Source organism: Cucurbita pepo, chromosome LG14 (assembly GCF_002806865.2).
Source record: "Cucurbita pepo subsp. pepo cultivar mu-cu-16 chromosome LG14, ASM280686v2, whole genome shotgun sequence".
In the NCBI taxonomy this organism is placed as follows: Eukaryota; Viridiplantae; Streptophyta; class Magnoliopsida; order Cucurbitales; family Cucurbitaceae; genus Cucurbita; species Cucurbita pepo.
The window spans coordinates 2,985,328-3,008,176 of record NC_036651.1 but is presented as its reverse complement, the minus strand read 5'-3'; the positions used below and the strand labels follow the sequence as shown (position 1 = coordinate 3,008,176).

The 22,849-nt window shown below is 37.1% G+C and overlaps 5 protein-coding genes and 1 long non-coding RNA gene across 8 annotated transcripts in view; 3 read left to right on the top strand and 3 right to left on the bottom strand.

Moving 5' to 3' along the window:
• Positions 1 to 1,299: 1,299 nt before the first annotated feature.
• LOC111810159 (6-phosphogluconate dehydrogenase, decarboxylating 2, chloroplastic-like) lies at positions 1,300 to 3,312 on the bottom strand. The gene has a single exon (XM_023696759.1). It carries the CDS (start codon positions 3,174 to 3,176, stop codon positions 1,689 to 1,691), a length of 1,488 nt encoding a protein of 495 aa, XP_023552527.1. The 5' UTR covers positions 3,177 to 3,312; the 3' UTR covers positions 1,300 to 1,688.
• Positions 3,313 to 4,266: 954 nt separating this feature from the next.
• On the top strand, positions 4,267 to 9,144 carry LOC111810626 (putative glucose-6-phosphate 1-epimerase). Of its 3 annotated transcripts, none has more exons than XM_023697359.1 (9): positions 4,267 to 4,301; positions 5,114 to 5,201; positions 6,741 to 6,815; positions 7,073 to 7,129; positions 7,942 to 8,105; positions 8,190 to 8,324; positions 8,393 to 8,495; positions 8,590 to 8,689; positions 8,789 to 9,144. In XM_023697359.1, the coding sequence occupies exons 1-9, from the start codon at positions 4,282 to 4,284 to the stop codon at positions 8,956 to 8,958; spliced, it is 912 nt and encodes a 303-aa protein (XP_023553127.1). In that variant the 5' UTR covers positions 4,267 to 4,281; the 3' UTR covers positions 8,959 to 9,144. The 3 variants fall into 3 exon arrangements, with proteins under 3 accessions (XP_023553127.1, XP_023553128.1, XP_023553126.1); XM_023697360.1 differs by lacking the exon at positions 4,267 to 4,301 and adding an exon at positions 4,308 to 4,901 and having other exon boundaries at positions 6,741 to 6,786; XM_023697358.1 differs by lacking the exon at positions 4,267 to 4,301 and having other exon boundaries at positions 4,308 to 5,201.
• Positions 9,145 to 12,698: 3,554 nt separating this feature from the next.
• LOC111810595 (ethylene-responsive transcription factor CRF2-like) lies at positions 12,699 to 14,447 on the top strand. The gene has a single exon (XM_023697325.1). The coding sequence runs from the start codon at positions 13,302 to 13,304 to the stop codon at positions 14,262 to 14,264; it is 963 nt and encodes a 320-aa protein (XP_023553093.1). The 5' UTR covers positions 12,699 to 13,301; the 3' UTR covers positions 14,265 to 14,447.
• Positions 14,448 to 16,840: 2,393 nt separating this feature from the next.
• On the bottom strand, positions 16,841 to 17,467 carry LOC111810400 (stellacyanin-like). Its single transcript, XM_023697106.1, has 2 exons — positions 17,325 to 17,467; positions 16,841 to 17,244 (listed from the first exon to the last, which is right to left on the bottom strand). The coding sequence occupies exons 1-2, from the start codon at positions 17,458 to 17,460 to the stop codon at positions 16,841 to 16,843; spliced, it is 540 nt and encodes a 179-aa protein (XP_023552874.1). The 5' UTR covers positions 17,461 to 17,467.
• A 1,293-nt stretch (positions 17,468 to 18,760) lies between these two features.
• Positions 18,761 to 20,235, bottom strand: LOC111809741. Its single transcript, XR_002817294.1, has 2 exons — positions 19,854 to 20,235; positions 18,761 to 19,197 (listed from the first exon to the last, which is right to left on the bottom strand). It is a non-coding gene; the product is annotated as an uncharacterized LOC111809741 (long non-coding RNA).
• Positions 20,236 to 22,670: 2,435 nt separating this feature from the next.
• The window catches only part of LOC111810399 (golgin subfamily A member 6-like protein 22), a 9,418-nt gene continuing 9,239 nt past the window's right edge, over positions 22,671 to 22,849 (top strand). The window contains exon 1 of the mRNA XM_023697105.1: positions 22,671 to 22,708. Coding sequence (XP_023552873.1) covers positions 22,671 to 22,708 — 38 coding nt within the window. The remainder of the gene's footprint in view (positions 22,709 to 22,849) is intronic.

Sequence of the window (22,849 nt, the reverse complement as noted above, 5' to 3'; positions counted from 1 at the left end):
AAATTGTAAACTAATAATAAATAAATAAACCTATTAGTGTTTTTTTATAAATTATTGAACACTTTTAAAAATTAAATACAGAATCTTTCCGTTCAAAATTTAATTGTTCTAATAATTTTGAATTAATTGTTAATGGATAATTTAGAATAAGAATTNTAGAATAATATTTTTTTTTTAAGTACATTATTATTTTATTGTTTATTTGTTAGAAATAAAATATATGAAAACAAAAACCATTAGCATTATATAAAGGACGTGATAATTTAAAAATTATAAAAGATTCTTTTTATATAGATGGTCAGTTAGCTACGGCCTTCATGGCGTTGGTTTGACCCAGGCCGTATACGGGCGCTTAGGACCTTGGTTCGACGCAGGCCGTATACAGGCGCTTAGGACCTTGGTTCGACGCAGGCCGTATATGGGCGCTTTTTACTGAGCCAGCCTCCCGGCAAATCTCTCCGGAGGCTGTGGGAGAAGAAGCTAATTTCAGTCATTTTGGCATTTCATCGAACACCTTGTCGGTGCCCCGCGTTAGAAAATTGGTAGAAGTGTACCAAAACTTCAGCAACTGGGCTTCTTCTTCCTACTTCAAAATTCCAGGCTTCTCATTCCTAACTCCACTCATTCGATTCATGGGTTTCAACGCGACATCACAAAACTCGGTATCAACACGATGGAAAGCCACAAAGAAATACACTTCCGAAACCTGAAATTACCTTTAGGCAAATCGTCACACTAGATGTGCAGGGTTTGATGAGAAAATAGGGTCATGCGTCTTAATTTAGGAAATAATCATGAATTTATAATAAAAAAATACTCTCTCCATGAGTGTGAGGCCTTTCTGGGGAAAATCCAAAGCAAAGCCATGTGAGCTTATGCTCAAATTGGACAATATCATACAATTGTAGAGAGTCGTGTCAAAGTGGATAATATCATACCATTGTGGAGAGTCGTGTTCCTCTAACAATGGTTTCTATCATAGCTTTGAAAACGAAATAGATTCAGGTAATGGATAACACAAGCTGATGAAGAATTGGTTCTACAGAGTAATGCCAGTTTCTGAGAATTCAAGTTTTCCTTAGCCTTATTTTCATCCACTTTCTAGCCTAACTAGAACCATATTCTAATTCAACTATACATTACAATATGGGTTTGAATCACCGTCCCTTAGTTTACCTCAATTTGTTAAACCATACATAAGAGATAAACCATTTTAAGGTCTAAATCAAACACGCTCTAATTCATCCAAGATCAGATGCCAGATTGAAATAATCAGAATTTCAATATTTTCACGCAGCATTAATGGAAGAATAACAAGACTAATGATTAAACAAAAGGGAAATTCCTTCAATTTGAAGTACAAGGAGATGTAAAGAGAACTAACACAATACAACTTAATGGCCATCCTTACTGCTTCTTCTCTCTTTCTTTCTTTCTTTCTTTCTTTCTTTCTTTTTTTTTTTTTTTTTTCTTCCTATTTTTCCTTATTAATTATTATTTATAGCAAATACTTGAAGCCAGTAAAACTATCTGCTATCTACTCCCCTAAGAAGCATGGAAGACTGTCCAGATTGTGATACAAAGAAGAAAAACTACCAATTTTTGAAATGGGCAAGCAAAATCAAGTTGGAAATTTGTACCCAATTGAAGCAAAGAAAGAAAACCAACCAAATGGGCAGCTCAAAAGCTCACTTGAGAATGCTAGCACCAGCGCCAGCATTGCGAGCGAGCTTTGTCCACTCTGTGTGGAAGGAGCCCTGGCGATCCACTCGCTCATATGTATGAGCCCCAAACAGGTCTCTCTGCGCTTGCACAAGATTGGCAGGCAGCCTAGCGCGCCTGTACGTATCGAAATAGGCAAGGCTAGCACACATACCTGGAGTGCTGATCCCCGCCGATATGGCCAACCCAACCACCCTTCTCCAAGCAGCCTGCCTCTGCACCATCTCTCTGGCGAACTCGGGATCCACCAACAAGCTTGCAAGGTTAGGATTGCGCTGATATGCCTTCTTGATCCTGTCCAAGAACACAGCTCTTATGATGCACCCACCTTTCCAAATCCTTGCCAACTCTCCCAAATTCAAGTTCCATCCCTTCTCCAAGCTCTTAGCCCTCAGCAAATTCATTCCCTGAGCATAGCTGCAAATCTTGGAGGCATACAAAGCCTGCCTTACATCTTCAATCAATTTCTTCTTGTCAATCCCACTCCTCACTGACCCCACGCTGTCATTTAGACCCGCCTCCTTCAACACCTCAGCCGCACTTTCCCTCTCCTCCTTCAACCCACTCAAGTACCTACAATCCAACGACGCTGCAATCGTTGGCGCTGCGATGGAAAGCTCAGCAGCTTGCTGCACAGTCCATTTCCCAGTTCCTTTCATCCCAGTCTTGTCCAAAATCTTGTCCACTAATTCACCATCACCATGTTCATCTTTAACTTTAAAGATATCGGCTGATATCTCAATTAGAAAGCTCTCCAGCTCCCCCCTGTTCCACTCAGAGAAAATATCAGCCAATTCAGAATTCGATAACCCTCCAACGTGTTTTAAAACGTCGTAGGCCTCGGAAATCAGCTGCATATCGCCATATTCAATACCATTATGCACCATCTTAACGAAATTACCCGAACCCCCTTCACCTATGTAAGTAACGCAAGGACCATCGTCGACTTGAGCAGCTACCTTCTTCAGAATATCCTCAACATTAGAATAAGCCTGAAAAGACCCTCCAGGCATCAACGACGGCCCATGGCGAGCACCATCTTCACCACCAGAAACCCCCATCCCAAGATACAGAATCCCCCGATCAGAAACCTGCGCAATCCGACGCTCAGTATTCTCATACCACTCATTACCACCGTCAATGATGGCATCACCAGGCTCCAAGTGGTCGGACAGCGCAGCAATGGTCTGATCGACAGGCAAGCCAGCCTTAACGAGGATAATAACCGATCTAGGGCGCTGAATAGATAGAACAAAATCGCGAGGATTGTACTGACCAAACAGAGGGAGATTACCTTCGTTATGGGCGCGATCTACAGTCTCATCGACCTTGGAAGTGGTACGATTGTAGACGGAAATAGGGAAGCCTTTCTCGGCGATGTTGAGAGCGAGGTTTTGGCCCATGACGGCCAAGCCAGCAAGGCCTATGCGAGAAAGAGCTGCAGAAGCTTCCATCGTAGCTCGGAAATGGAGAGGAGAGAGAGAAAAAGTGATGAGTGAGAAAGAGACGGAGGCGCCGAGGTCAGAAGTGGAGGCCGCTGTTTGGATGATGAAGATGAAGATGAAGAAGAAGAAGATAGATAAATAAATTGAACGCAAAAAGAAAAAGAAAAAAGTGTTTTTTAATTTTTATATTAAAAATTAAATTGGATTAAACGGACCAAGAAAATATCTTGACGGACTCGTCGAGGCTGCGAAGGGTCACTGATTTAATTTTTCTTTTTTCTTTTTTCTTTTTAATTTTGGAAAAGGAATTATTATTTATTGACCTAAAATTTGCTTCTGTTTCAGGCGGCTGTACTTAGGAATGCCCTTTCAAACGACGACGTTTTGAGATGGAAAGTAATATTGTGATTAAATTTTCAACTAAGAAAAAAAATTAAAATTCATAAAAATAAAATAAAATATTGCAAAATAGTCCCCTTAGCCTTTAAAATTTTCAATTTTATCTTTAATATATTAAAATTCTCAATTACGTCGGGTTTAGGGCATACCAATTCATTCCAATGAATTAGACGAGTTTGACCTCTTACTATTATTTGTTAATTGCAGTGACAGTGGGCACATTTGTTGCTTTAGCATGCCACTATAGACAACTCTATTGATAACTGCTATACTCATTTAGCACTCCATCTCCGTCCCGTAGAAAGTGATTGAAGCACCTTAAGGCATTCCTGCGACAATTGCTCTCACGCATGCCTGGTGACGGTTATCGAAAGTCAAAAAATTCTGAATTTTTTAGCTTTTAATTTGATATATAATAAATATTTAATATAATTTTTTTTAATTATCCTTCTAATTCAACCCCAAAAAAATTTCTATATTTAATTAAAAAAAACATTAATAAAAATAAAAATCAACGAAATTCATCCAACAAAAATAATTTTAATTAATTACGTATGATGAGAATGACAAGGTGTAACAAAAGCTTTGATTATGTTAATTAATTATGTCTAAAAGGTCGTTAATTCCGGTATTAGGAATCAAATTTAAAGAAAGGGCCTACCAAAGCTGTATTTTGTGGCAGCCACTACACTTCCAAAATCAAAATTCAAAGGCCATGGCTGAAACCCAGCAATAGTAATGGCGGCTACCTTCACCCTTTTGCTTCCTTACCGTAATTATACGTTTTTCGTCTCTCATCTGCAAGTGGGTATTTGTTTATTTCAGTCAATCGCCATCCTCGATACTTCCTATTCATCCCATCCTTTAACAGGACGATGAGGATCTGAACTCTTGTTCATTTGACCCTTTGATTTTTCGTTATAACTTGGGCGGTTGTATCGATTCGAGATTTGTCTTCCTTCGTGTTGGGGTTCGGGATTTCTCGTCTTTGATGATCATCGATTCTTTTCTCCATTAATGGTTTTTGACCTCGAAATTGGCACTGTTCGAAGTTATCTGTTCATCAGTTTCTTGGGTTCTTTGGGGGTTACTGTTACGCAATCGATTAGCGGTTCTTCGCATGGATTGGTGTTCTTTTGATTCTTATATGCTTTATGATTAAAGGGTTTGAATCTTGTTTATTGCTTTTGTCGGTGGATTTTGGAAAATTCGTGGTATTAGAAACTTTCTGGTGGGGGAAATTTGGGGCTAGTTGTTGTAGTGGGTGGGTGGGATTTTGGTTTAAATTCACGGGAGAAATGGTTTGTCACAAGAAAGTGTGTTGAAGCCTCGAGGGTAAAGCTTAAATTTCTCATCTGCTTCTGAGATATTGCAAATTTCTGTTCATCCTCTTAGTTATTTCAATTAGTTTGCTGTTCTTCAGCGTTGTTCATCCTTTTAGAGAAGGGAAGGGGAGCAAAAAAAGAGAGAGTGAGAGATTTGTATTTGTTTTTGCTTTATTAATTTCCTCGTTGTGTTTTTGGAATGGATCATTCTGGGGCGGCCAGTAACCAGAAACCAGCAGTTGAAGTTGCCAAAGACAAGAATGGTGTGGACCAAGTGCTGCTTAGGAACTCTCGTGGAGCTTCAGCAAGGGTACCATATCCCTTTTATTATTCATCTATTTTACAGTATAGGATTCTACTTTAAATTATAAGTTTAGTATTGGATTTCGACCATTTTCTCTGTTTAGTCCTAGAAGCTTGGAAAGTTTTGATCACTTTGATTATGACTGAGTTGCTGTGATGTTGTTTATAGTTTAACAGATCGATAGCTTTGTCGTGTCGCTTTCTGATTATGTGTATATGAGTGGTATATTATGTACATGGTCTTTGTGATGTTTCTTCCTAGTATTGAGAATCTGAATGTGATGTCCATATCGGTTGGAGAGGGGAACGAAGCATTGCTTATAAGGGTGTAGAAACCTCTTCCTAGTAGACGCGTTTTAAAATCTTGAGGGGAANACAAAACATTGCTTAAAAGGGTGTGGAAACCTCTCCCTAGTAGATGCTTTTTAAAACCTTGAGGGGAAGCCTGAAAGAGAAAGCCCAAACAGGACAATATCTACTAGTGGTGGGCTTGAGCTGTTACAAATGGTATCAGAGCTAGATACCGGGTGGTGCCAGTGAAGACGCTGGACTCCCAAGGGGGTGGATTGTGAGATCCCACATCGGTTGGAGAGGGGAACGAAGCATTGCTTATAAGGGTGTGGAAACCTCTCCATAATAGATGCGTTTTAAAACCTTGAGGGGAAGCCTGGAAGAGAAAGCCCAAAGAGGACAATATCTACTAGTGGTGGGTTTGAGCTGTTACAAATGGTATCAGAGCTAGATACCGGGCGGTGCCAGCGAGGACGCTGGGATCCCAAAGGGGTGGATTGTGAGATCCCACATCGGTTGGAGAGGAGAACAAAACATTGCTTAAAAGGGTGTGGAAACCTCTCCCTAGTAGATGCTTTTTAAAACCTTGAGGGGAAGCCTGAAAGAGAAAGCCCAAACAGGACAATATCTACTAGTGGTGGGTTTGAGCTGTTACAAATGGTATCAGAGCTAGATACCGGGCGGTGCCAGCGAGGACGCTGGGATCCCAAAGGGGTGGATTGTGAGATCCCATATCGGTTGGAGAGGAGAACGAAGCATTGCTTATAAGGGTGTGGAAACCTCTCCCTAATAGATGCGTTTTAAAACCTTGAGGGGAAGTCTAGAAGAGAAAGCCCAAAGAAGACAATATCTACTAGCGGTGGGGCAAAATGTTATCCCGTGAAACCTTTACATTAGATCATCAAGTGTAATGGAGGAGATCCAATGAAATTAACCAAATCATAAAAACGAAGTTTTTAGGCTTGTTCGAGAGTGTTTTTGTTTCATGTTTTCGAAAATTATGCCTTACTATAGACTTGACCGTTGAAAGATACTGTCTTGAATTGTACCCGAATTTCAGAAATCCGATTTTGTTTTTGAAACTCAGCTAATATCTATTGAAATCTGAAAATTTTAATGAAGGATACATAGGAACAAGTAAGTTCATAAGCTTATTTTCAGAAAATAAACAACAAAATTGCTATCACACAAAATCATAAAGGAAATAACTGTTCTTGTTCTTGATGTGTTCTTTATTGCTGTATCAATAATTCAGGTTAGCTTGCATGGAGGCCAAGTTCTTTCATGGAAAACTGAAAAAGGTGAAGAATTATTGTTTACCAGTACTAAGGTAATCTCATCTTCTAGTTCTTCAACTCGCCAAAGCCTAAGCAGAAACAAAAGCCCTTGAAATGCTACTCATTGCTAGGCAAAGAACTGTTGTTTCAGTGTCATTTTTGTTTTGTTTGCTCTGGTTTGATTTCATGGCTTAGATTAACTTTCTTCGATCTCTCGTAATTGGTCGGGTCGGGTCGAGTCGAGTCTCGATTCTCACAATTGTAAATAACATGTATAAAAACTTAGCATTTCCTTTCTTCTCCATTGTAGGCAGTTTTCAAGCCACCAAAAGCTGTGAGAGGAGGAATTCCAATCTGTTTTCCGCAGGTATGTAGTGCTTATTTATGTTTCTCCCCTAATTTGGTTCGTATTACCTAATGTAACTATTGAGACTGACAGTGATACGTAACAGACCAAAGCGGATAATATATGTTAGCGGTGGGCTTGAGCTATTACAAATGGTATCAAAGCCAAACATAGGGCGGTGTGCCAGCGAGAACGCTGGGCCCCAAGAGGGTGGATTGTGAGATCCCACATCGGATGGAGAGGGGAACGAAACATTTCTTATAAAGGTATGAAAACCTCTTCCTAGCCGACGCGTTTTAAAACCTTGAGGGGAAGCCCAGAAGGGAAAGTCCAAATAGGACAATATCTACTAGCGGTAGGCTTGGGCTGTTACAAATGGTATCAGAGCTAGACACCGGGCGGTGTGTCAGTGAGGACGCGAACCTCAAAGGGGGTGGATTGTGAGATCCCACATCAGTTGGAGAGGGGGACGAAACATTTCTTATAAAGGTGTGGAAACCTCTCCCTAGCAGACGCGTTTTAAAACCTTGAGGGAAAAGCCCAAAGAGGACAATATCTGCTAGCGGTAGGCTTGGGTTGTTACAAATGGTATCAGAGCCAGACACCGGGCGTTGGGCCCTAAAGGAAGTGGATTGTGAGATCCCACATCAGTTAGAGAGAGGAACGAAACATTTCTTATAAAGGTGTGGAAACCTCTCACTAGCAAACGCGTTTTAAAACCTTGAGGGGAAACTCAGAAAGAAAAGCCCAAAGAGGACAATATCTGCAAGCGGTGGAATTGAGCTGTTACACGTTTACATTAATTTTATTGATTTGTTTCATTATATATGTAGTTTGGGGCTCGTGGAAACCTCGAGCAGCACGGGTTTGCTCGAAACAAGATTTGGAAAATCGACGATAACCCTCCTCCTCTTACTCGTGGCGAAATCAAAGACAAATCCTGCATCGATTTGCTTCTTAAACCGTCTGAAGACGATCTGAAAATATGGCCACATAGGTTAGAAATGAATTGATTGTCTCCTTTCAAACCCAGATTATGAAGCTCAAGATAACAACAACTTTTTTTTGTTTCTCCCAACAGTTTTGAATTCAGACTCAAGATCTGTTTGACAGCAGATGGCAATCTCACTTTAATATCACGAATTCGTAATATCAATTGCAAGCCTTTCAGTTTCTCCATTGCATTCCACACATATTTCTCCATTTCTGATATCAGGTATGAGTAGCTCTTTGCATACTCTTCTGTGATGGTTTCCAATGACACTATCTACTGTGTTCTTACAGTGAGGTAAGGGTCGAGGGGCTTGAGATTCTCGACTATCTCGACAACTTATGCGATAAACAACGGTTCACCGAGCAAGGAGACGCCTTAACGTTTGAATCCGAGGTAAAAGCTAATAATAACCCAATTGTACTTAAACTCCAAGTTGATATTGGTTCAAAAGTCTAGTCCCTTCATTAACTATTCGTTCGCCCGGCAGATCGATCGGGTTTATCTTAGTTCTTCAGATCTCGTCGCCGTGCTTGATCATGAACGAAAACGCACATTTGTTATAAGAAAGGAAGGACTTCCAGATGTTGGTAATATTATCAATCCCCTCTGATTTTAAGCAATATAGCCAAGCAGCTTCCTTAATAAGAACAAGATGGTTGTTTGAATTCTTGTTTCTGATCATGCAGTGGTGTGGAATCCATGGGAGAAGAAATCGAAATCCATCGTCGATCTCGGGGACGAAGACTACAAACAAATGCTATGTGTTGATGGAGCTGCAATTGAGAAACCTATTACATTGAAGCCAGGTGAGGAATGGACTGGCCGTTTGGAACTATCCATCCTCCCCTCGAGTTAACGACCCAACCCAACCCGACCTGACCCAACCCGTAAGGTCATGTAAAGAAGAAAGGATCGAGCCTGGTCGAGATCCCGGTAAAGCCATTGAAGTTTATAAATGGTGTATATGGTAGGTAAGTAATTATGTGGTTTGTTCTAATCAAATTACTGAACTGTGATATACTATAGTTGTCACATACATGTATGTATGTATGTATGTGATGATTTGAAAATTTTCCCTTTCAAAATTAATTTTATTTTTATTATTAAAAAAATGCCCACTGGAAATTACGTTTATGACCTTTGGTTTTATTTTTTAAACAAGAATTAATTTATGAAACTTTATTAAATAATTATAATAATTCTCATATGTAAGAAAATACATTATCTAAATATATTGAAAAAAAAATCAATAAAAAATAAATATTAGTCGAAACGTTTTTTTTTAAATGTAAAAAAAAAAAAAAAAAAAAAAAAAGGGCGTCACGTGCTGGTGACACGTGGGAAGTACAAATTTTGTGTACTCGAAAGGTGTGAAGGTCAGCTTCAGTGGGGCCCACCTCAATCTTCTCCTAACTAATCTAATTTAAATATCATCCATTTTTTAAGCGGGACTAATTTCCTTTATTTAAAAAAAAAAATGTTATTAATTAATTCAACCCAATTTAATCTTTTTTTATTGGTCAAATGTTCGATTTTAAATAAAGAAAAAGAAAATCTTTCAATTCACGGTGATAGTTGATACCATATTTATTGACATACTTTCTTTTTCTTTTTTTTTTTTCTTTAAAAAAAATTATTATTTTGTAGATAATTGTGANTATAATAATTATTTAATTTTTAAGGAGCGTTTTAAATTACGTATTGAATTGTATTGAAATGTTGAAATCAGGTGACGGGTAGTCTTACCTTATTGTTTGTGCACGTTTTGTGGCTCAATAAGTATGCAAAATTTGAGTTGTGACCAAAGATTATAGAACCCAAAAGCCACCAATTGAAACAAAAAAGAAAAAAACAAAAAACAAAAAGCAATATTTTCTTGTAGTTTGTGTCCATTAATTATGATGTGAGAACAAAAACAAAGGATTTTGTCGAATCCCATGTTCTTCTTCCTTTGTTTTCTTATTATATGTTTGTATTTCACAACTTGCTTACCAAAAGACACTCCCTTTTTAATTCCATTTCTTTGCTGCCTCGATTCTCATTTCCCTTAATTTTGTCTTTTTAAGTAACAGTCGAAACCTACGGTTAACAATCAATCCAAACCCACTACTAACAACCGATATTGTCTTATTTGAGCTCTCGTTTATAGGCAGTTTTAAAACTAGGGAGAGGTGTAGGCTTTTCCTCATGTAAGGTTTTAAAACATGTTCACTAGAGATAGATTTTCACACCTTTATAAGGAATGAGTTTTTATCTTCGATTGATGTGGGATCTCGCAATCCACCCTCCTTGAGGGTCCAATGTCTTCGCTGACATATCACTCGNGAGGGAGGGTAAATCAGTAAAAAGTGCAGAACGGCGTCGTTTCTGTCGATTCTCACTCTTTACATTTCAGCCAAATTAATTATAATTAGCTTCTTTTTTTTTTAAGATTCTAATTATATGTAAACAATAATAACAGTTTTTAAGTATGCGTGGGATGCGAAGCACAGGAATATTTCTCTTCTAATTATTATGAAATTAATTTAATTTTATTTGAAAAAGAAAAGGGGGTGACGATGTGGGTACTTAAAAATGGCGCCAAATTCAAGGCTGCCTCCCACGTTACACTTTGCTGACACCATAACGGTCTCTTAAAAACTTCCATTCACTACTGATTTTACAAAATTGCCCTTCTATTTTATTTTTATAACCATTATTTAACCCTTTAANGCTGACACCATAACGGTCTCTTAAAAACTTCCATTCACTACTCATTTTACAAAATTGCCCTTCTATTTTATTTTTATAACCATTATTTAACCCTTTAATTAGATAATTACGAATTTTTAAAGATTTTAAATATCTAAAATTTGAAANCGGTGTTTGGCTCTGATACCATTTGTAACAGCACAAACCCACTCTCGATAGACATTGTCCTCTTTCGACTTTCCCTCAAAGTTTAAAAAAGCGAGAGAAATTTCCACAATCTTATAATAAATGTTTTGTTCCGTAATCTAACTGATGCAATATATATATATATATAGCTTTTTCAATCCTTAATCCTCGAAATTACTTTTTCGTACTTGCGTAGACTTTTCGTCTACGAGTTTAACAACAAAGGCCTTAAGGATTATTTTAAAATAAACTTCAAATTTCAATACTTAAAGTGAAATCTTTCACCGTTCTGGATAATCAAAACCAATTTCGTAATTCATACGTATTTTTTTATTATTTCACTTTGTTGCTAATCAAATGGTCCATGACACATCTAGTAATTACTAGCTAGGTGGGTTATANAAAAGAATAACCGAAAGCATAATAAATGGTAATTAAAAAAAAATGGTTAAGATTCAATTTAGTTTTAGGACAAAATCGTCTCAGTCAACAAAAATATCACCTNAAAAGAATAACCGAAAGCATAATAAATGGTAATTAAAAAAAATAGTTAAGATTCAATTTAGTTTTAGGACGAAATCGTCTCAGTCAACAAAAATATCACTTNTTTTTTTTTTTTTTTTTTTTTTTTTTTTTTTTTTTTTTTTTTTTTTTTTTTTGTCTCCTATACCGCTATAGATAAGATTTGGTTGAATAGGATTTTTAAGACAGAAAGTAGTANTTTGAATCGCTAATTTCCATAACAAATCTTTTGCCCAGTCAGCACCCACTCTCGTCCCTCCAGCTCCGTTGGATCTCCCACTTCTTCAGTCCTCATCTGCCACGTGTCGTAATCTTACCTCCCCTGTTTTTGCGGCAACTCGTGAAAATATCCNCCCCCCCCCCCCCCCGACAATGGCGGCGCGTGTGAGTGTGTGCGCGTGTACTATTGGAAGTTGGGGGTTGGACCGGGTTTTCTTGAAATACGGGTGTTAAGGGATCCTATAAAACAGGGAGGTTTGGTTATTCGCTGGGATTTTGTTATCTCCTTCTTCACTCTCCCATTTTCTTTCTCATTTTCCGGGAAAATTTAGTGGGAAAATTTACAGACGCTTTCCAGGAAATTCAAAGAACAGAGTGAGTGCGTTTAAGGGAAAAGGGCATTTATTCCTCTTCTCTTTCTTCTAAAGCTGCTCTTACCCAACTTTTCTTTTTCTCTCCCACTTCCTCCAATTTTCCCAGAAAATTTCCCTTTTCCATTTCCATTTTCATGTCCTCCTTTTCCCCTTTTCTTCCCTCTTCAATGAATGCTTCTGCGCTTCCTGTTTTCGCCATTTCTTTCCCTCTCCTGTTTACATCTTAATCGCCTTTTTCTGCAATTTTCTTTTCGGTTTATTCAATCTTTTTTGTTCTTATGATCACTATAATCACAAACGAATAAGTGGAGTAACGTCGCTGATTAATNTATAATACAATTAATTATTATCAATTCAACAATATATAGTAATTTAAAATTTTAATTATGTTACATTTAATTTTGATTCACTACGCTAAAAAATTATTATAGAATTAATCTCAGTTAGTTTTTTATTTAAAAAAATTAATTATACTAAAGTCCAAATGGCACGTAGACATTTACAAAATTGCCCCTATTTAACCGTTTCTGTTATAAAAAATGGCTGCAACTACGCGAATAAGAAGGGAAAAGGGATCCTATAAAACAGGGAGGTTTGGTTATTCGCTGGGATTTTGTTATCTCCTTCTTCACTCTCCCATTTTCTTTCTCATTTTCCGGGAAAATTTAGTGGGAAAATTTACAGACGCTTTCCAGGAAATTCAAAGAACAGAGTGAGTGCGTTTAAGGGAAAAGGGCATTTATTCCTCTTCTCTTTCTTCTAAAGCTGCTCTTACCCAACTTTTCTTTTTCTCTCCCACTTCCTCCAATTTTCCCAGAAAATTTCCCTTTTCCATTTCCATTTTCATGTCCTCCTTTTCCCCTTTTCTTCCCTCTTCAATGAATGCTTCTGCGCTTCCTGTTTTCGCCATTTCTTTCCCTCTCCTGTTTACATCTTAATCGCCTTTTTCTGCAATTTTCTTTTCGGTTTATTCAATCTTTTTTGTTCTTATGATCACTATAATCACAAACGAATAAGTGGAGTAACGTCGCTGATTAATCTCCCAGCTTCTCTTTCACGTGTTCTTCAATTTTGCCTTTATTCTTCCATGGAATCTTCCCCTTTCTTTTCTCTTTTTACCCTCTTTCCCCAATCTCTATATTTCACTTGCATTTCGCTTTCAATGGTAGCTCTCTGAATCTGCTCTGTTCTTCTTCCTCTGTTTTTCATGGAACCAATGGACTTGTTCTCCAGTCCTGTTCTGCCGCCGATCAAGTACACTGAACATCGTAGCCAGACCAGACTCGTTTCTCCGCCATTAATGACGCCTAAGGTCGTTAAGATTTCTGTAATGGACGCGGATGCCACGGACTCTTCTAGTGATGATGAAGAACAAGACTACGCTTGTCGCCGAGTTAAGAAATTCGTTAACGAGATTACAATCGAGGCCTCGCCGGTGAAGAGTAGCCGCAAGAAACCCACCGGCGGGAAATCGAAGTTTCCGGCGGTTAATCGGGATCCATTGAAGCAGCAACCGACGGGAGGTAAGAAATTCCGCGGCGTACGGCAACGGCCATGGGGGAAATGGGCGGCTGAGATTAGAGATCCTTTACGACGAGTACGGGTTTGGTTAGGCACATATAATACGGCTGAAGAAGCCGCTATGGTCTATGATAATGCTGCCATTCAACTCCGTGGACCCACCGCTCAAACGAATTTCATTCCTCCGCCTAAGTTCTCACCGGAAACCGCGGCGGCGAGTTCTGGCTATGTCTCGGCCGAGGAATCCAACGAGAATCTGTCCTCTCCGACTTCCGTTCTCCGTTGCCCGTCGCCATCGACAAACGACGCCGTATCCGGAAAAACCTCAACAACAACGACAACCGGAAAAGAAACCGGCCGAGACGAACCGGAGAAGATTTCGGAATTCTCGTTCCATTCAAACTACGATACGTTTTTCCCTAATGATATCTTCGACTTCCGACCGCCGGTTCCGTCTCTGTTCGGCGAGACGACACTCAACGACGGCTTTTTGAAGGGAGACTACGGCAGTAGTATGTTCATTAACCCGGCCGATGATTTCGGGTTCGGGTTCGGTTTCGGGTTTGGATTATCCACGTGGCATACGGTTAAAGATTCCTTCCAAGACATCAGCGACATATTCGGGTCGGACCCTCTTCTTGCGCTTTGAGGTTTTTTTCTTTTAATTTTTATTTTTTTTAATAGGTTGGATTTTCGGCAATTTTGTGAGTGTCCCATTTTCCTTTTTTTTAATTAGTTTTTTTATTTCTCGTAAATTTTGGGGTTTGTAATTTGTCGATGGTGTATCAAAAATGAAACGGTATCTTCCGTCACAGTAACGGTGACGGACAAATTTTGTGTACTTCTTTAGCTCTTTTCCTTTTAACGGACTGGNTTGTCGATGGTGTATCAAAAATGAAACGGTATCTTCCGTCACAGTAACGGTGACGGACAAATTTTGTGTACGTCTTATCTTTAGCTCTTTTTCCTTTTAACGGACTAGNGGGTTTGTAATTTGTCGATGGTGTATCAAAAATGAAACGGTATCTTCCGTCACAGTAACGGTGACGGACAAATTTTGTGTACTTCTTTAGCTCTTTTCCTTTTAACGGACTGGCACGTGCACGTGACACGCACATTTAATAAATAAATAAAATAAATAACCTCTAAACACGTGCCAGAGAGGATACANCATTTAATAAATAAATAAAATAAATAACCTCTAAACACGTGCGAGAGACGTCTGACGTGGCTCCATTGTCAAATAGCCGAATGTCACCCACCAATTTTTTTTATATGATTTTTATTAATTATTTAATTATCTCAAATAAAATTTAAAAATAATTATATTTTCTGTCATAAAGTGTTTAGTAAAATGCTAAAAATACAATTTAAAGTACTTTTAAAAAAAGTATTTAGTTCTTTTTTTTTTCTTTTTTCTAAATGAGTTATAATTAAAATGCTTATTTGTTTCTCTTTCGATGCCTTTTTTTTAATAAATAATTTGTAAAAAAAGTTATAATAATCAAAATGTTTTTGAAACTTTTTTAAAAATGCTTAAAAAGTAATTTAAAGGGCTTTTAAATTAAATGTCTACTGAATCTAATACTTATGCCAAAAACATTCTATATATTTCAATAATTTAGGTTATCTTTCATAACTATTTAATTTTTTTTTATAAAAAATAATACTATAATTAAACAGTATTTTCCACGTGGAAATTCTTTATTTGTTATTTACTTTTTAACATTATTTTCAAAATCGTATTAAATTTCCAAACTAACTGCATTTTTTTTTAAATTTAGCTAAAATTTAAATGTACTTAAAAAAAGAACATCCTTATTAGACTAGTTAGTTTTTTTTTTTTTTTTATTTTTTAGGTAAACTGAAATAATAATAATAATTATATATATATATATATATATATATAAGGTGGTGCCCAAAAGGCGGTCAGGCGTTAGATTGTACAGAAGAACAGCCGCAGGGAATTTCCTCCCTTAGCCAGCTGGGTCCACCAACACTCAATCCTAACCATACACGTAAGCATCAGACAACTATTCCTGTCCGATCACATGGTCTGTATCTACTGTACAACCGTCTTGCAAATGGGCCGTCTGGTCCCCCAGGCCCAGGTCTTGTTGCTTCTGGTTCCTGCCCATACCCACGTGGCAGATATTCTGATAGTGATTGGATCCCCACAGAATCAAGCAATGGGGTCTTGCGCTGATGTGGACCTTCCTTTTGTTATTATTATTATTATTATTTTTGGATAGGTGTGAAATTAACACGTCAGCAATACCCCCCACCTCCCAATCACGGGCCTTCTTCAGCTCCCCCTGGCCCAATCATTGCCACCGTCCATAGCCAAGTTGAAGAGCCGCCGTCAACCCGATGCAAATTAAATTTTCTGTTCTTTTTTTAAAAAAAATTATTAATTATTAAAATATTGGCAGCATGCTTAGTGGCATGGTGGCATGTTTAACACATGCAAGACAAATGGGAAGTGGCGCTTCCAATAGCAGAATCTCCCTTGGGAGGGAGGGCACAAGTGAGTAACTCGTAAGAATCTCTCTTAGGAGGGAGGGCACACGTGAGTAACTCGTAAGAATCTCTCTTAGGAGGGAGGGCACAGGTGAGTAACTCGAATGAATCTCTCTTAGGAGGAAGGGCACGGGTGAGTAACTCGTAAGAATCTCCCTCAGGAGGGAGGACACAAGGTGAGTAACTCGTGAGAATCTCCCTCAGGAGGGAGGACACAAGGTGAGTAACTCGTGAAAATTTCCCTTATGAGGGAGGACACAAGGTGAGTAACTCGTGAGAATTTCCCTCAGGAGGGAGGGCACTAGTGAGTAACTCGTAAGAATCTCCCTTAGGAGGGAGGGCACAGGTGAGTAACTAACTCGTAAAAACATACTCTTGGAAGAGGGGCATGGGTGAGTAACTCGTAAGAACCTTCCTTAGGAGGGAGGGCATAGGTGAGTAACTCGTAAGAACTTGTCCTTGGGAGGGAGGCACGAGGGAGTAACTCGTAAAAATCTACTCGTAAGAATCGAGTTAACGGAGTAACTTGTAAAAACTTACTCAAATATAATAATTTTGAGAAGAAACAAAAAGATCCCAAGAGAGAACAAAATTATATATATAATATATATATATATAGGTTTTTGATTGAAGTATGGAAACATAAGAAATTATCAAATTTGAATAAGAAACATTAAAATATGCAAAAGGCACAATAAATGGAAATCAAAGTAAGGTGGAGAAAAACATGGCAATGGCGGCCAATCCCGTAGGAACAAGCAAGGCATTGGCATTGGCATGGGATGCTTTGGTGGCCGCGGTTGGGGCTGCAGCCGGGGCTACGTTTTGGCTCGGATCCAAACTCGTGTGAATCCCAAAAGTTTCAAGGTTAAACGGCAATGGGTCCGCACCAGAAGTGCCATCCTTCGAACCCACTTGGACGTGCAGCTTCTGCCCAGCCTCACAATGCTTCCCAATTCCATCGAAGTAGTAGTAGTCCCCCGCCTCGGTCAGGTTCAGGATGGTCGGCCCTAGATAGTACATGTTTATCACATTCTCCTCACCACATACCTCGTAGTCCGCCTTCTTCACCGCCACTATGTTGTTCGCCCCAGGCCGATACGGGAAAACTACAAAACACCAAAAACACATATTAGGAATCACAACTCTCCATAATGATACAACAGACACATGATTTAGACACACATACCGAGTTTGTCTCCGACACCGAAGGTTCTAGGCTTAGCCCATTCATCGTAGAATGTAACGTTATCGGGTACTCTCCAGCCATGGCTTGCGCCCACAATGTGAGTGAATGCATTCACCGATGATCCCATCATCATCATTGTCGTTATCATCGTCATGATCATCATAAAGTTGTCCATTTTGGTCCGCTCTCTCTTTGGAGATTAAGAGAGAGAGAGATCAGAGAGGGAGCGTAGAAATGAATGTTGTTTCTCCTCTAAATCAAAAGGGAACAAAAAGGAGAGAAATAGGCAAAGGGATTTAGTTTGTTCTTCTCCGTTAATGGTTGCTGCTTCTTTGTTTTGTTTGTTTTCATCACTTGGCCTATTTTTTTCACCAACATACCTATTTTAAGTATATCCTTTATTTATTTATTATTATTAATGTTTAGGTTAAATTATAAATTTGGTCTCCAAAAATTATATTATTGGGAAAACATTTTTTTTAAAAATAAAAATAAATATTCTCATGGATTAATAATAAGTTAAAATATCATTTTGGTCTCTTTAAATTTTGTTATAATCTTTTTTATATTATGATTATTATTTAAACATTTTTTAATCTCTAATAATTAAAAAAAAAATTATTTAATGGCTAATGGCTAAATATGTTACTAACTTATTAAATATAAAATAAAAAATTCAATGAGATATTTTTATAATTATTAGACAAACATCAGTTCAAGAGTTAAATGGGTAGCTTTAAGATTTGTGCAATTTTTTAAAAAAATATATAATATATTTGGTACTATAATAAATAAAATCTGGACTAATATTATGTACGTTAATAACAGTAAAGTTTTAGTGTTTCATAATCATTTAAAATCTTAATTTCACACAATATATTAAAAAAGGTTTAATTTTGGTCGGAAAAATATAGTTAAAAATTCGTCTAATTTATTATTAATATATTTGGATGCATGCCACTAAGATTCCACTTGACAAATCAAATGCAACTTGTCTATTGCAAAAAAAAAAAAAAAACATCAACTTTTTATATTTAGATCTAAAAAAAATGGTTAGAATCTTATAGATCTTACTATTTGTCCTTTTATATGAATATAATATTCTAGATGCAAATTCAAAATTTGAAAAGCCTTATTAAACTATTTTTTAACAAATATGAGAATTTAAATTTTTGATTACGATTAGGATTGAGTTATACTCCTGATGTTCTCCCTAATTACGATTAGGATTGAGCTATACCCGTGTTCTTCCTAATTACGATTAGGATTGAGCTATACCCGTATTCTCCCTAATTACGATTAGGATTGAACTATACCCGTGTTCTCCCTAATTACGATTAGGATTGAACTATACCCGTGTTCTCCCTATTACGATCAGGATTGAGCTATACCGTGTTCGAAAAATTCAAATATGAGAGAGATAAAAGAAGGAGAACAAACATGAAAAGGGAGCCAGGAGTAGCATTCAAACTCAGGACACTGTACACAGCAATACAAGACCACACCAACTGACTTTCATCATTATAAATAAGAACAAAACAGAAACACCAAAGGAACTGCTACAATATGCAAAAGAATCCAAATCCCTCAAGACCCATTTGCATTTCTAACTAAATTCTCTTCCTCTTTGATCAAAACAGGTTCCAAAGGAACTACAATATGCAAAAAAAAAAACAAAAAAAAATCCAGTCCCCTCAAACCCCACTTGCATTTCTAACTAAATTCCCTTCCCTTTTGATCAAAGGAGGTTTTCTCCAAGTGCTTGATACAGTCTTTTAGAAGCTGTTGGATAAGTCAGCGTTGTGGATGAGATATGTGAGTGCCAATGCCACCAACATCAACACATAAGCTATCCCTTGGTCTATGGATGTCCCTGTGAAATGACGTTTTAAAGATACCAATTAAGTTCACTAAGAAATCTATGAATTTCAACCCTAATTCCTTAGGATTTTGCATTTCAAAGAACTATTTAAAATGAACTTCTGAGGATAAGACATCAAGACCAAACACCTTTGTTCTAAAAGGTAACGTAATAGTAGTCAGGCCAACCAAATAGCAAACAGAATTACTTTGCATAATCATGGCAATAGGTTTAATTACACTCGCAAATTAATAGTTTATAGAAACTATAAGATAACTTTATGCTGTTGTTACGAATACAAGAAAATAGCTTCTGTATTATTTGTCATTTCTAACATTTGGTCCACAAATTGATGCCAATGACCTCTCGCAAAATTGAGAATACAAATACGTGTAGGAAAATAGATCCACCAAGGCTTGAACAAACAATCAAAACTAAAGGGGAAAAGAAGTGAAGATTTGCGCTTAATATCTTTAATCACAATTCATCAAGAAACGGAAACCGAAACAATGTTTTGGTAACTCAGAAACTGAAACTCTCAAAATAATCCGGAAACAAAGAATAAACAAACAAAACTCATTTCAAGCCAGAGATCAACAGTCCACACAGATCTAGAACAAAAATACAAAACAAAACTTAGAGAAATAGAAATTAAGAAGAGAACTAACCGTCGCTGGTGGGAGCGGGTGCCGGAGCCAAGGACTGAGGCTGAGCAACCGGCAAGAAAATAGCAAAGATGAGCGCAGCCGCAGCAACAAATCCAAAAGACGTCCTGGAAACCGCCATTTGACTCCGAATCGTGCTGTGATTTTCTCCTCTCCTTTCTTCAGGCTATGAATCGCAAGAAATGTAGTGCCGAGGCTCGATCTCTCTCTGCGATGCGTCTCTCAGATCAAGAGGCTTTCAGTGCCTTCTTCTTCAATGGCTTCAAAGAGGCTCGCAGAGAGAGAGAGAGAGAGAGAGGAATCTCCCTTTCCCTCCTCGAAGGGCGAAATGGAGAAGACGATTAAGAGAAATCTCTGAACGGTACAGAGGCAGTTCAGCGATGGAGGACGGGGGAATCCAAATCTCCAATGCAGTATCATTTTATAGGGTAAATTATTTATTATTTTATTTTATTTTTAAATTATTATTATTTTTTAATCCATTTATATACGTTTTAGCAATATTATAATTTTTTTGCTTAAATTAAACCTAACTGGATTAATTCAGTTTTATATATTAATGTTTGATAAGTTCACAAATTTAAATCTTTATACACACATATGGTAAATTCAAAAACGACAAAATAATAATAATATTACAAAATTTTATATTTTTATTTAAAAAATAAATTAAAATCGCACCTACCAAATAAATTAATATTTCATTGTGTCGTTTAATAAATTAATATGGGACTGTCTCACTATAACACGTCTGAATAGAACTACAACTCGCTAGACATGCCAGTTCACCCCTATTTAGCTCGACGCTGCTTGAAATCTAATATCATGCGAGTGTGTGCAGATGATCGAGCACCACACCAGTGCAATATTTTGCAATAGATCAAGTTCGGTTGCAGAGATCCCATGTCGTCTAAAATATATATATATATATATATATTTATTTATTTATTTATTTATTTATTGTATAATTAGGAAAAGAAATTAAATAGATGGATAAAATAGATAAAATGAGAATATTAATTAGATTTAGTATATATTTTTATTATTTATAATTTTAAAAAACTGATTAAATGAAATTATGGAAATATGAGAGAGATAACCGGGAAAGCCGGTAAACAGGAAAAGTCGTGAAGGTTTACGACCGTTATGCGAAAGTGGGGCCCACTGGCCACTAGCATGCTTCCTGGTCACTGTTTCCTTCTGCACATGCCACCCATGCCGTATTTGACAGTCTATTATTTCTTTTTTATTTTCTTTTTTATTTTTATTTTTAAAGGGATGTATTTAAAAATTATTAGTTTTTTAAAATTTAAAATTTGATTATTTTTCTTTCACCTAAATTGGTAATCAATTAATTTGTCACGCATTTCAACGAAATGACACGATGAATAATTCAAACATTTATTGATGCTTGTATGTTACAAATAACCATCCAATTTATGGTATACTTTTCTCAAATTTAAATACACATATTTAGTATTTAAATTCATATGATAAACCCAAATTTATAAAACCTACATATTATATACTAATTTAATCACGTACGTTTGAATCAAACAAATTGTACGACGTATTAAACTATTACACTAAAAATCAAACGTCCCCAATTCTACCATTTTTTTCAAAAGTTTCCAACGCGTTTTTCTTCTACTTCTTTCTATCCTCGGTTACTTAATAATCAGTTCTTCGAGTGGTTGAATCTCGTGCTCTCTCTCTAATTCCTTCGACTCTTTTATATGTTTCATTTTCCTGTAGGTTCAACTTCAACTTTATCCTACTCGAACGTGAATTCAAAATAGATACTTTACTCAGAAACTTTGATATGTGGAAATCACTACAAGGGGAGTAAAATTCGGATTACCTTGTTGATCGAATATCTCAATGCAAGAACATTGTTTGAGATTCGAATCACTCCACAAGCAAGATTGATCATGTCTAACTTCAATGATTCTTGTTGATCAAATATCTCAACGCAAGAACACTGGTTTGAGATTCTAATAACTCCACAACCAAGATTGATCATGTCAAGCTTGAATGATTCTACATGCAACCTAAACTACATAGAATTGCAGAGAAACTTAGCCATTGGCTAAAGAAATCAAAAATGCTCCTTTTACTACATTTTCAAGTCTCTTCGTTCATATTAAACTCGACAATGATTCTAAACGCACATGCAGAAGAAATGAGAAGAAACTCGTGTGAAATGGGGTTTGGTTTTATGAAGAGACAAACTGTGGTAGGAAATGAGAGTTGCATGAACGTCGTGAACCATCGAACCAGAGAGTCGGTAAAAGTCTATACGTGCTTTTATCAATCTTTGAATTTAATGGGCCTCTTCTAAGAGCCCAGTTTCGAGTTGATTATGTAAAAGTCTATTGGATCTTCAAGCTCTTTTTTTAAGCACAATTTGAACTTCTAACTTTAGTATGAATATACGTTGTCACAGCCTCTCGTAGACCTAACAAGATGGAGAATCCCAAAAAATGAAAGAAGCAGAGGAGACCGAATGAAAGAAGCAGAGGAGACCGAAATTATATTTGTGATGTCCCGTTGGTCGAGGAGGAGAACAAAACACCGTTTATAAGGGTGTGGAAACCTTCTCCCCTAGCTATATGCATTTTAAAGCTAAAGCCCAAAGAGGACAATATCAGGTGTGATAACTTATTTTTCTTTTTAAACAATATTTGTCTCATCCAAAAAAAATATTTTATTTTCCTAATTATTTAGAAAATTCGGTTGAATAAAATATAAAATCAGGAAAAAAAAAAAACAATATCTATTTATTCCCAAAAGATCGTATCGCGTTTGTTTGACGATAAAATGGACGAGATCCGAGTCATTGACTTTGTTCGTAAATTGTATTAAAAGCGGAGGGCAAATGAGCGAAAGAAGCGCCAAACTTTGCATCTCCCCGGAAAGACAGAATTAGATCGTTTTCCGCCTTTATTTAAGTTCTATTTTATGTTTTCTTTTCTTTTCTTTTTTTCCTATTTTTATTT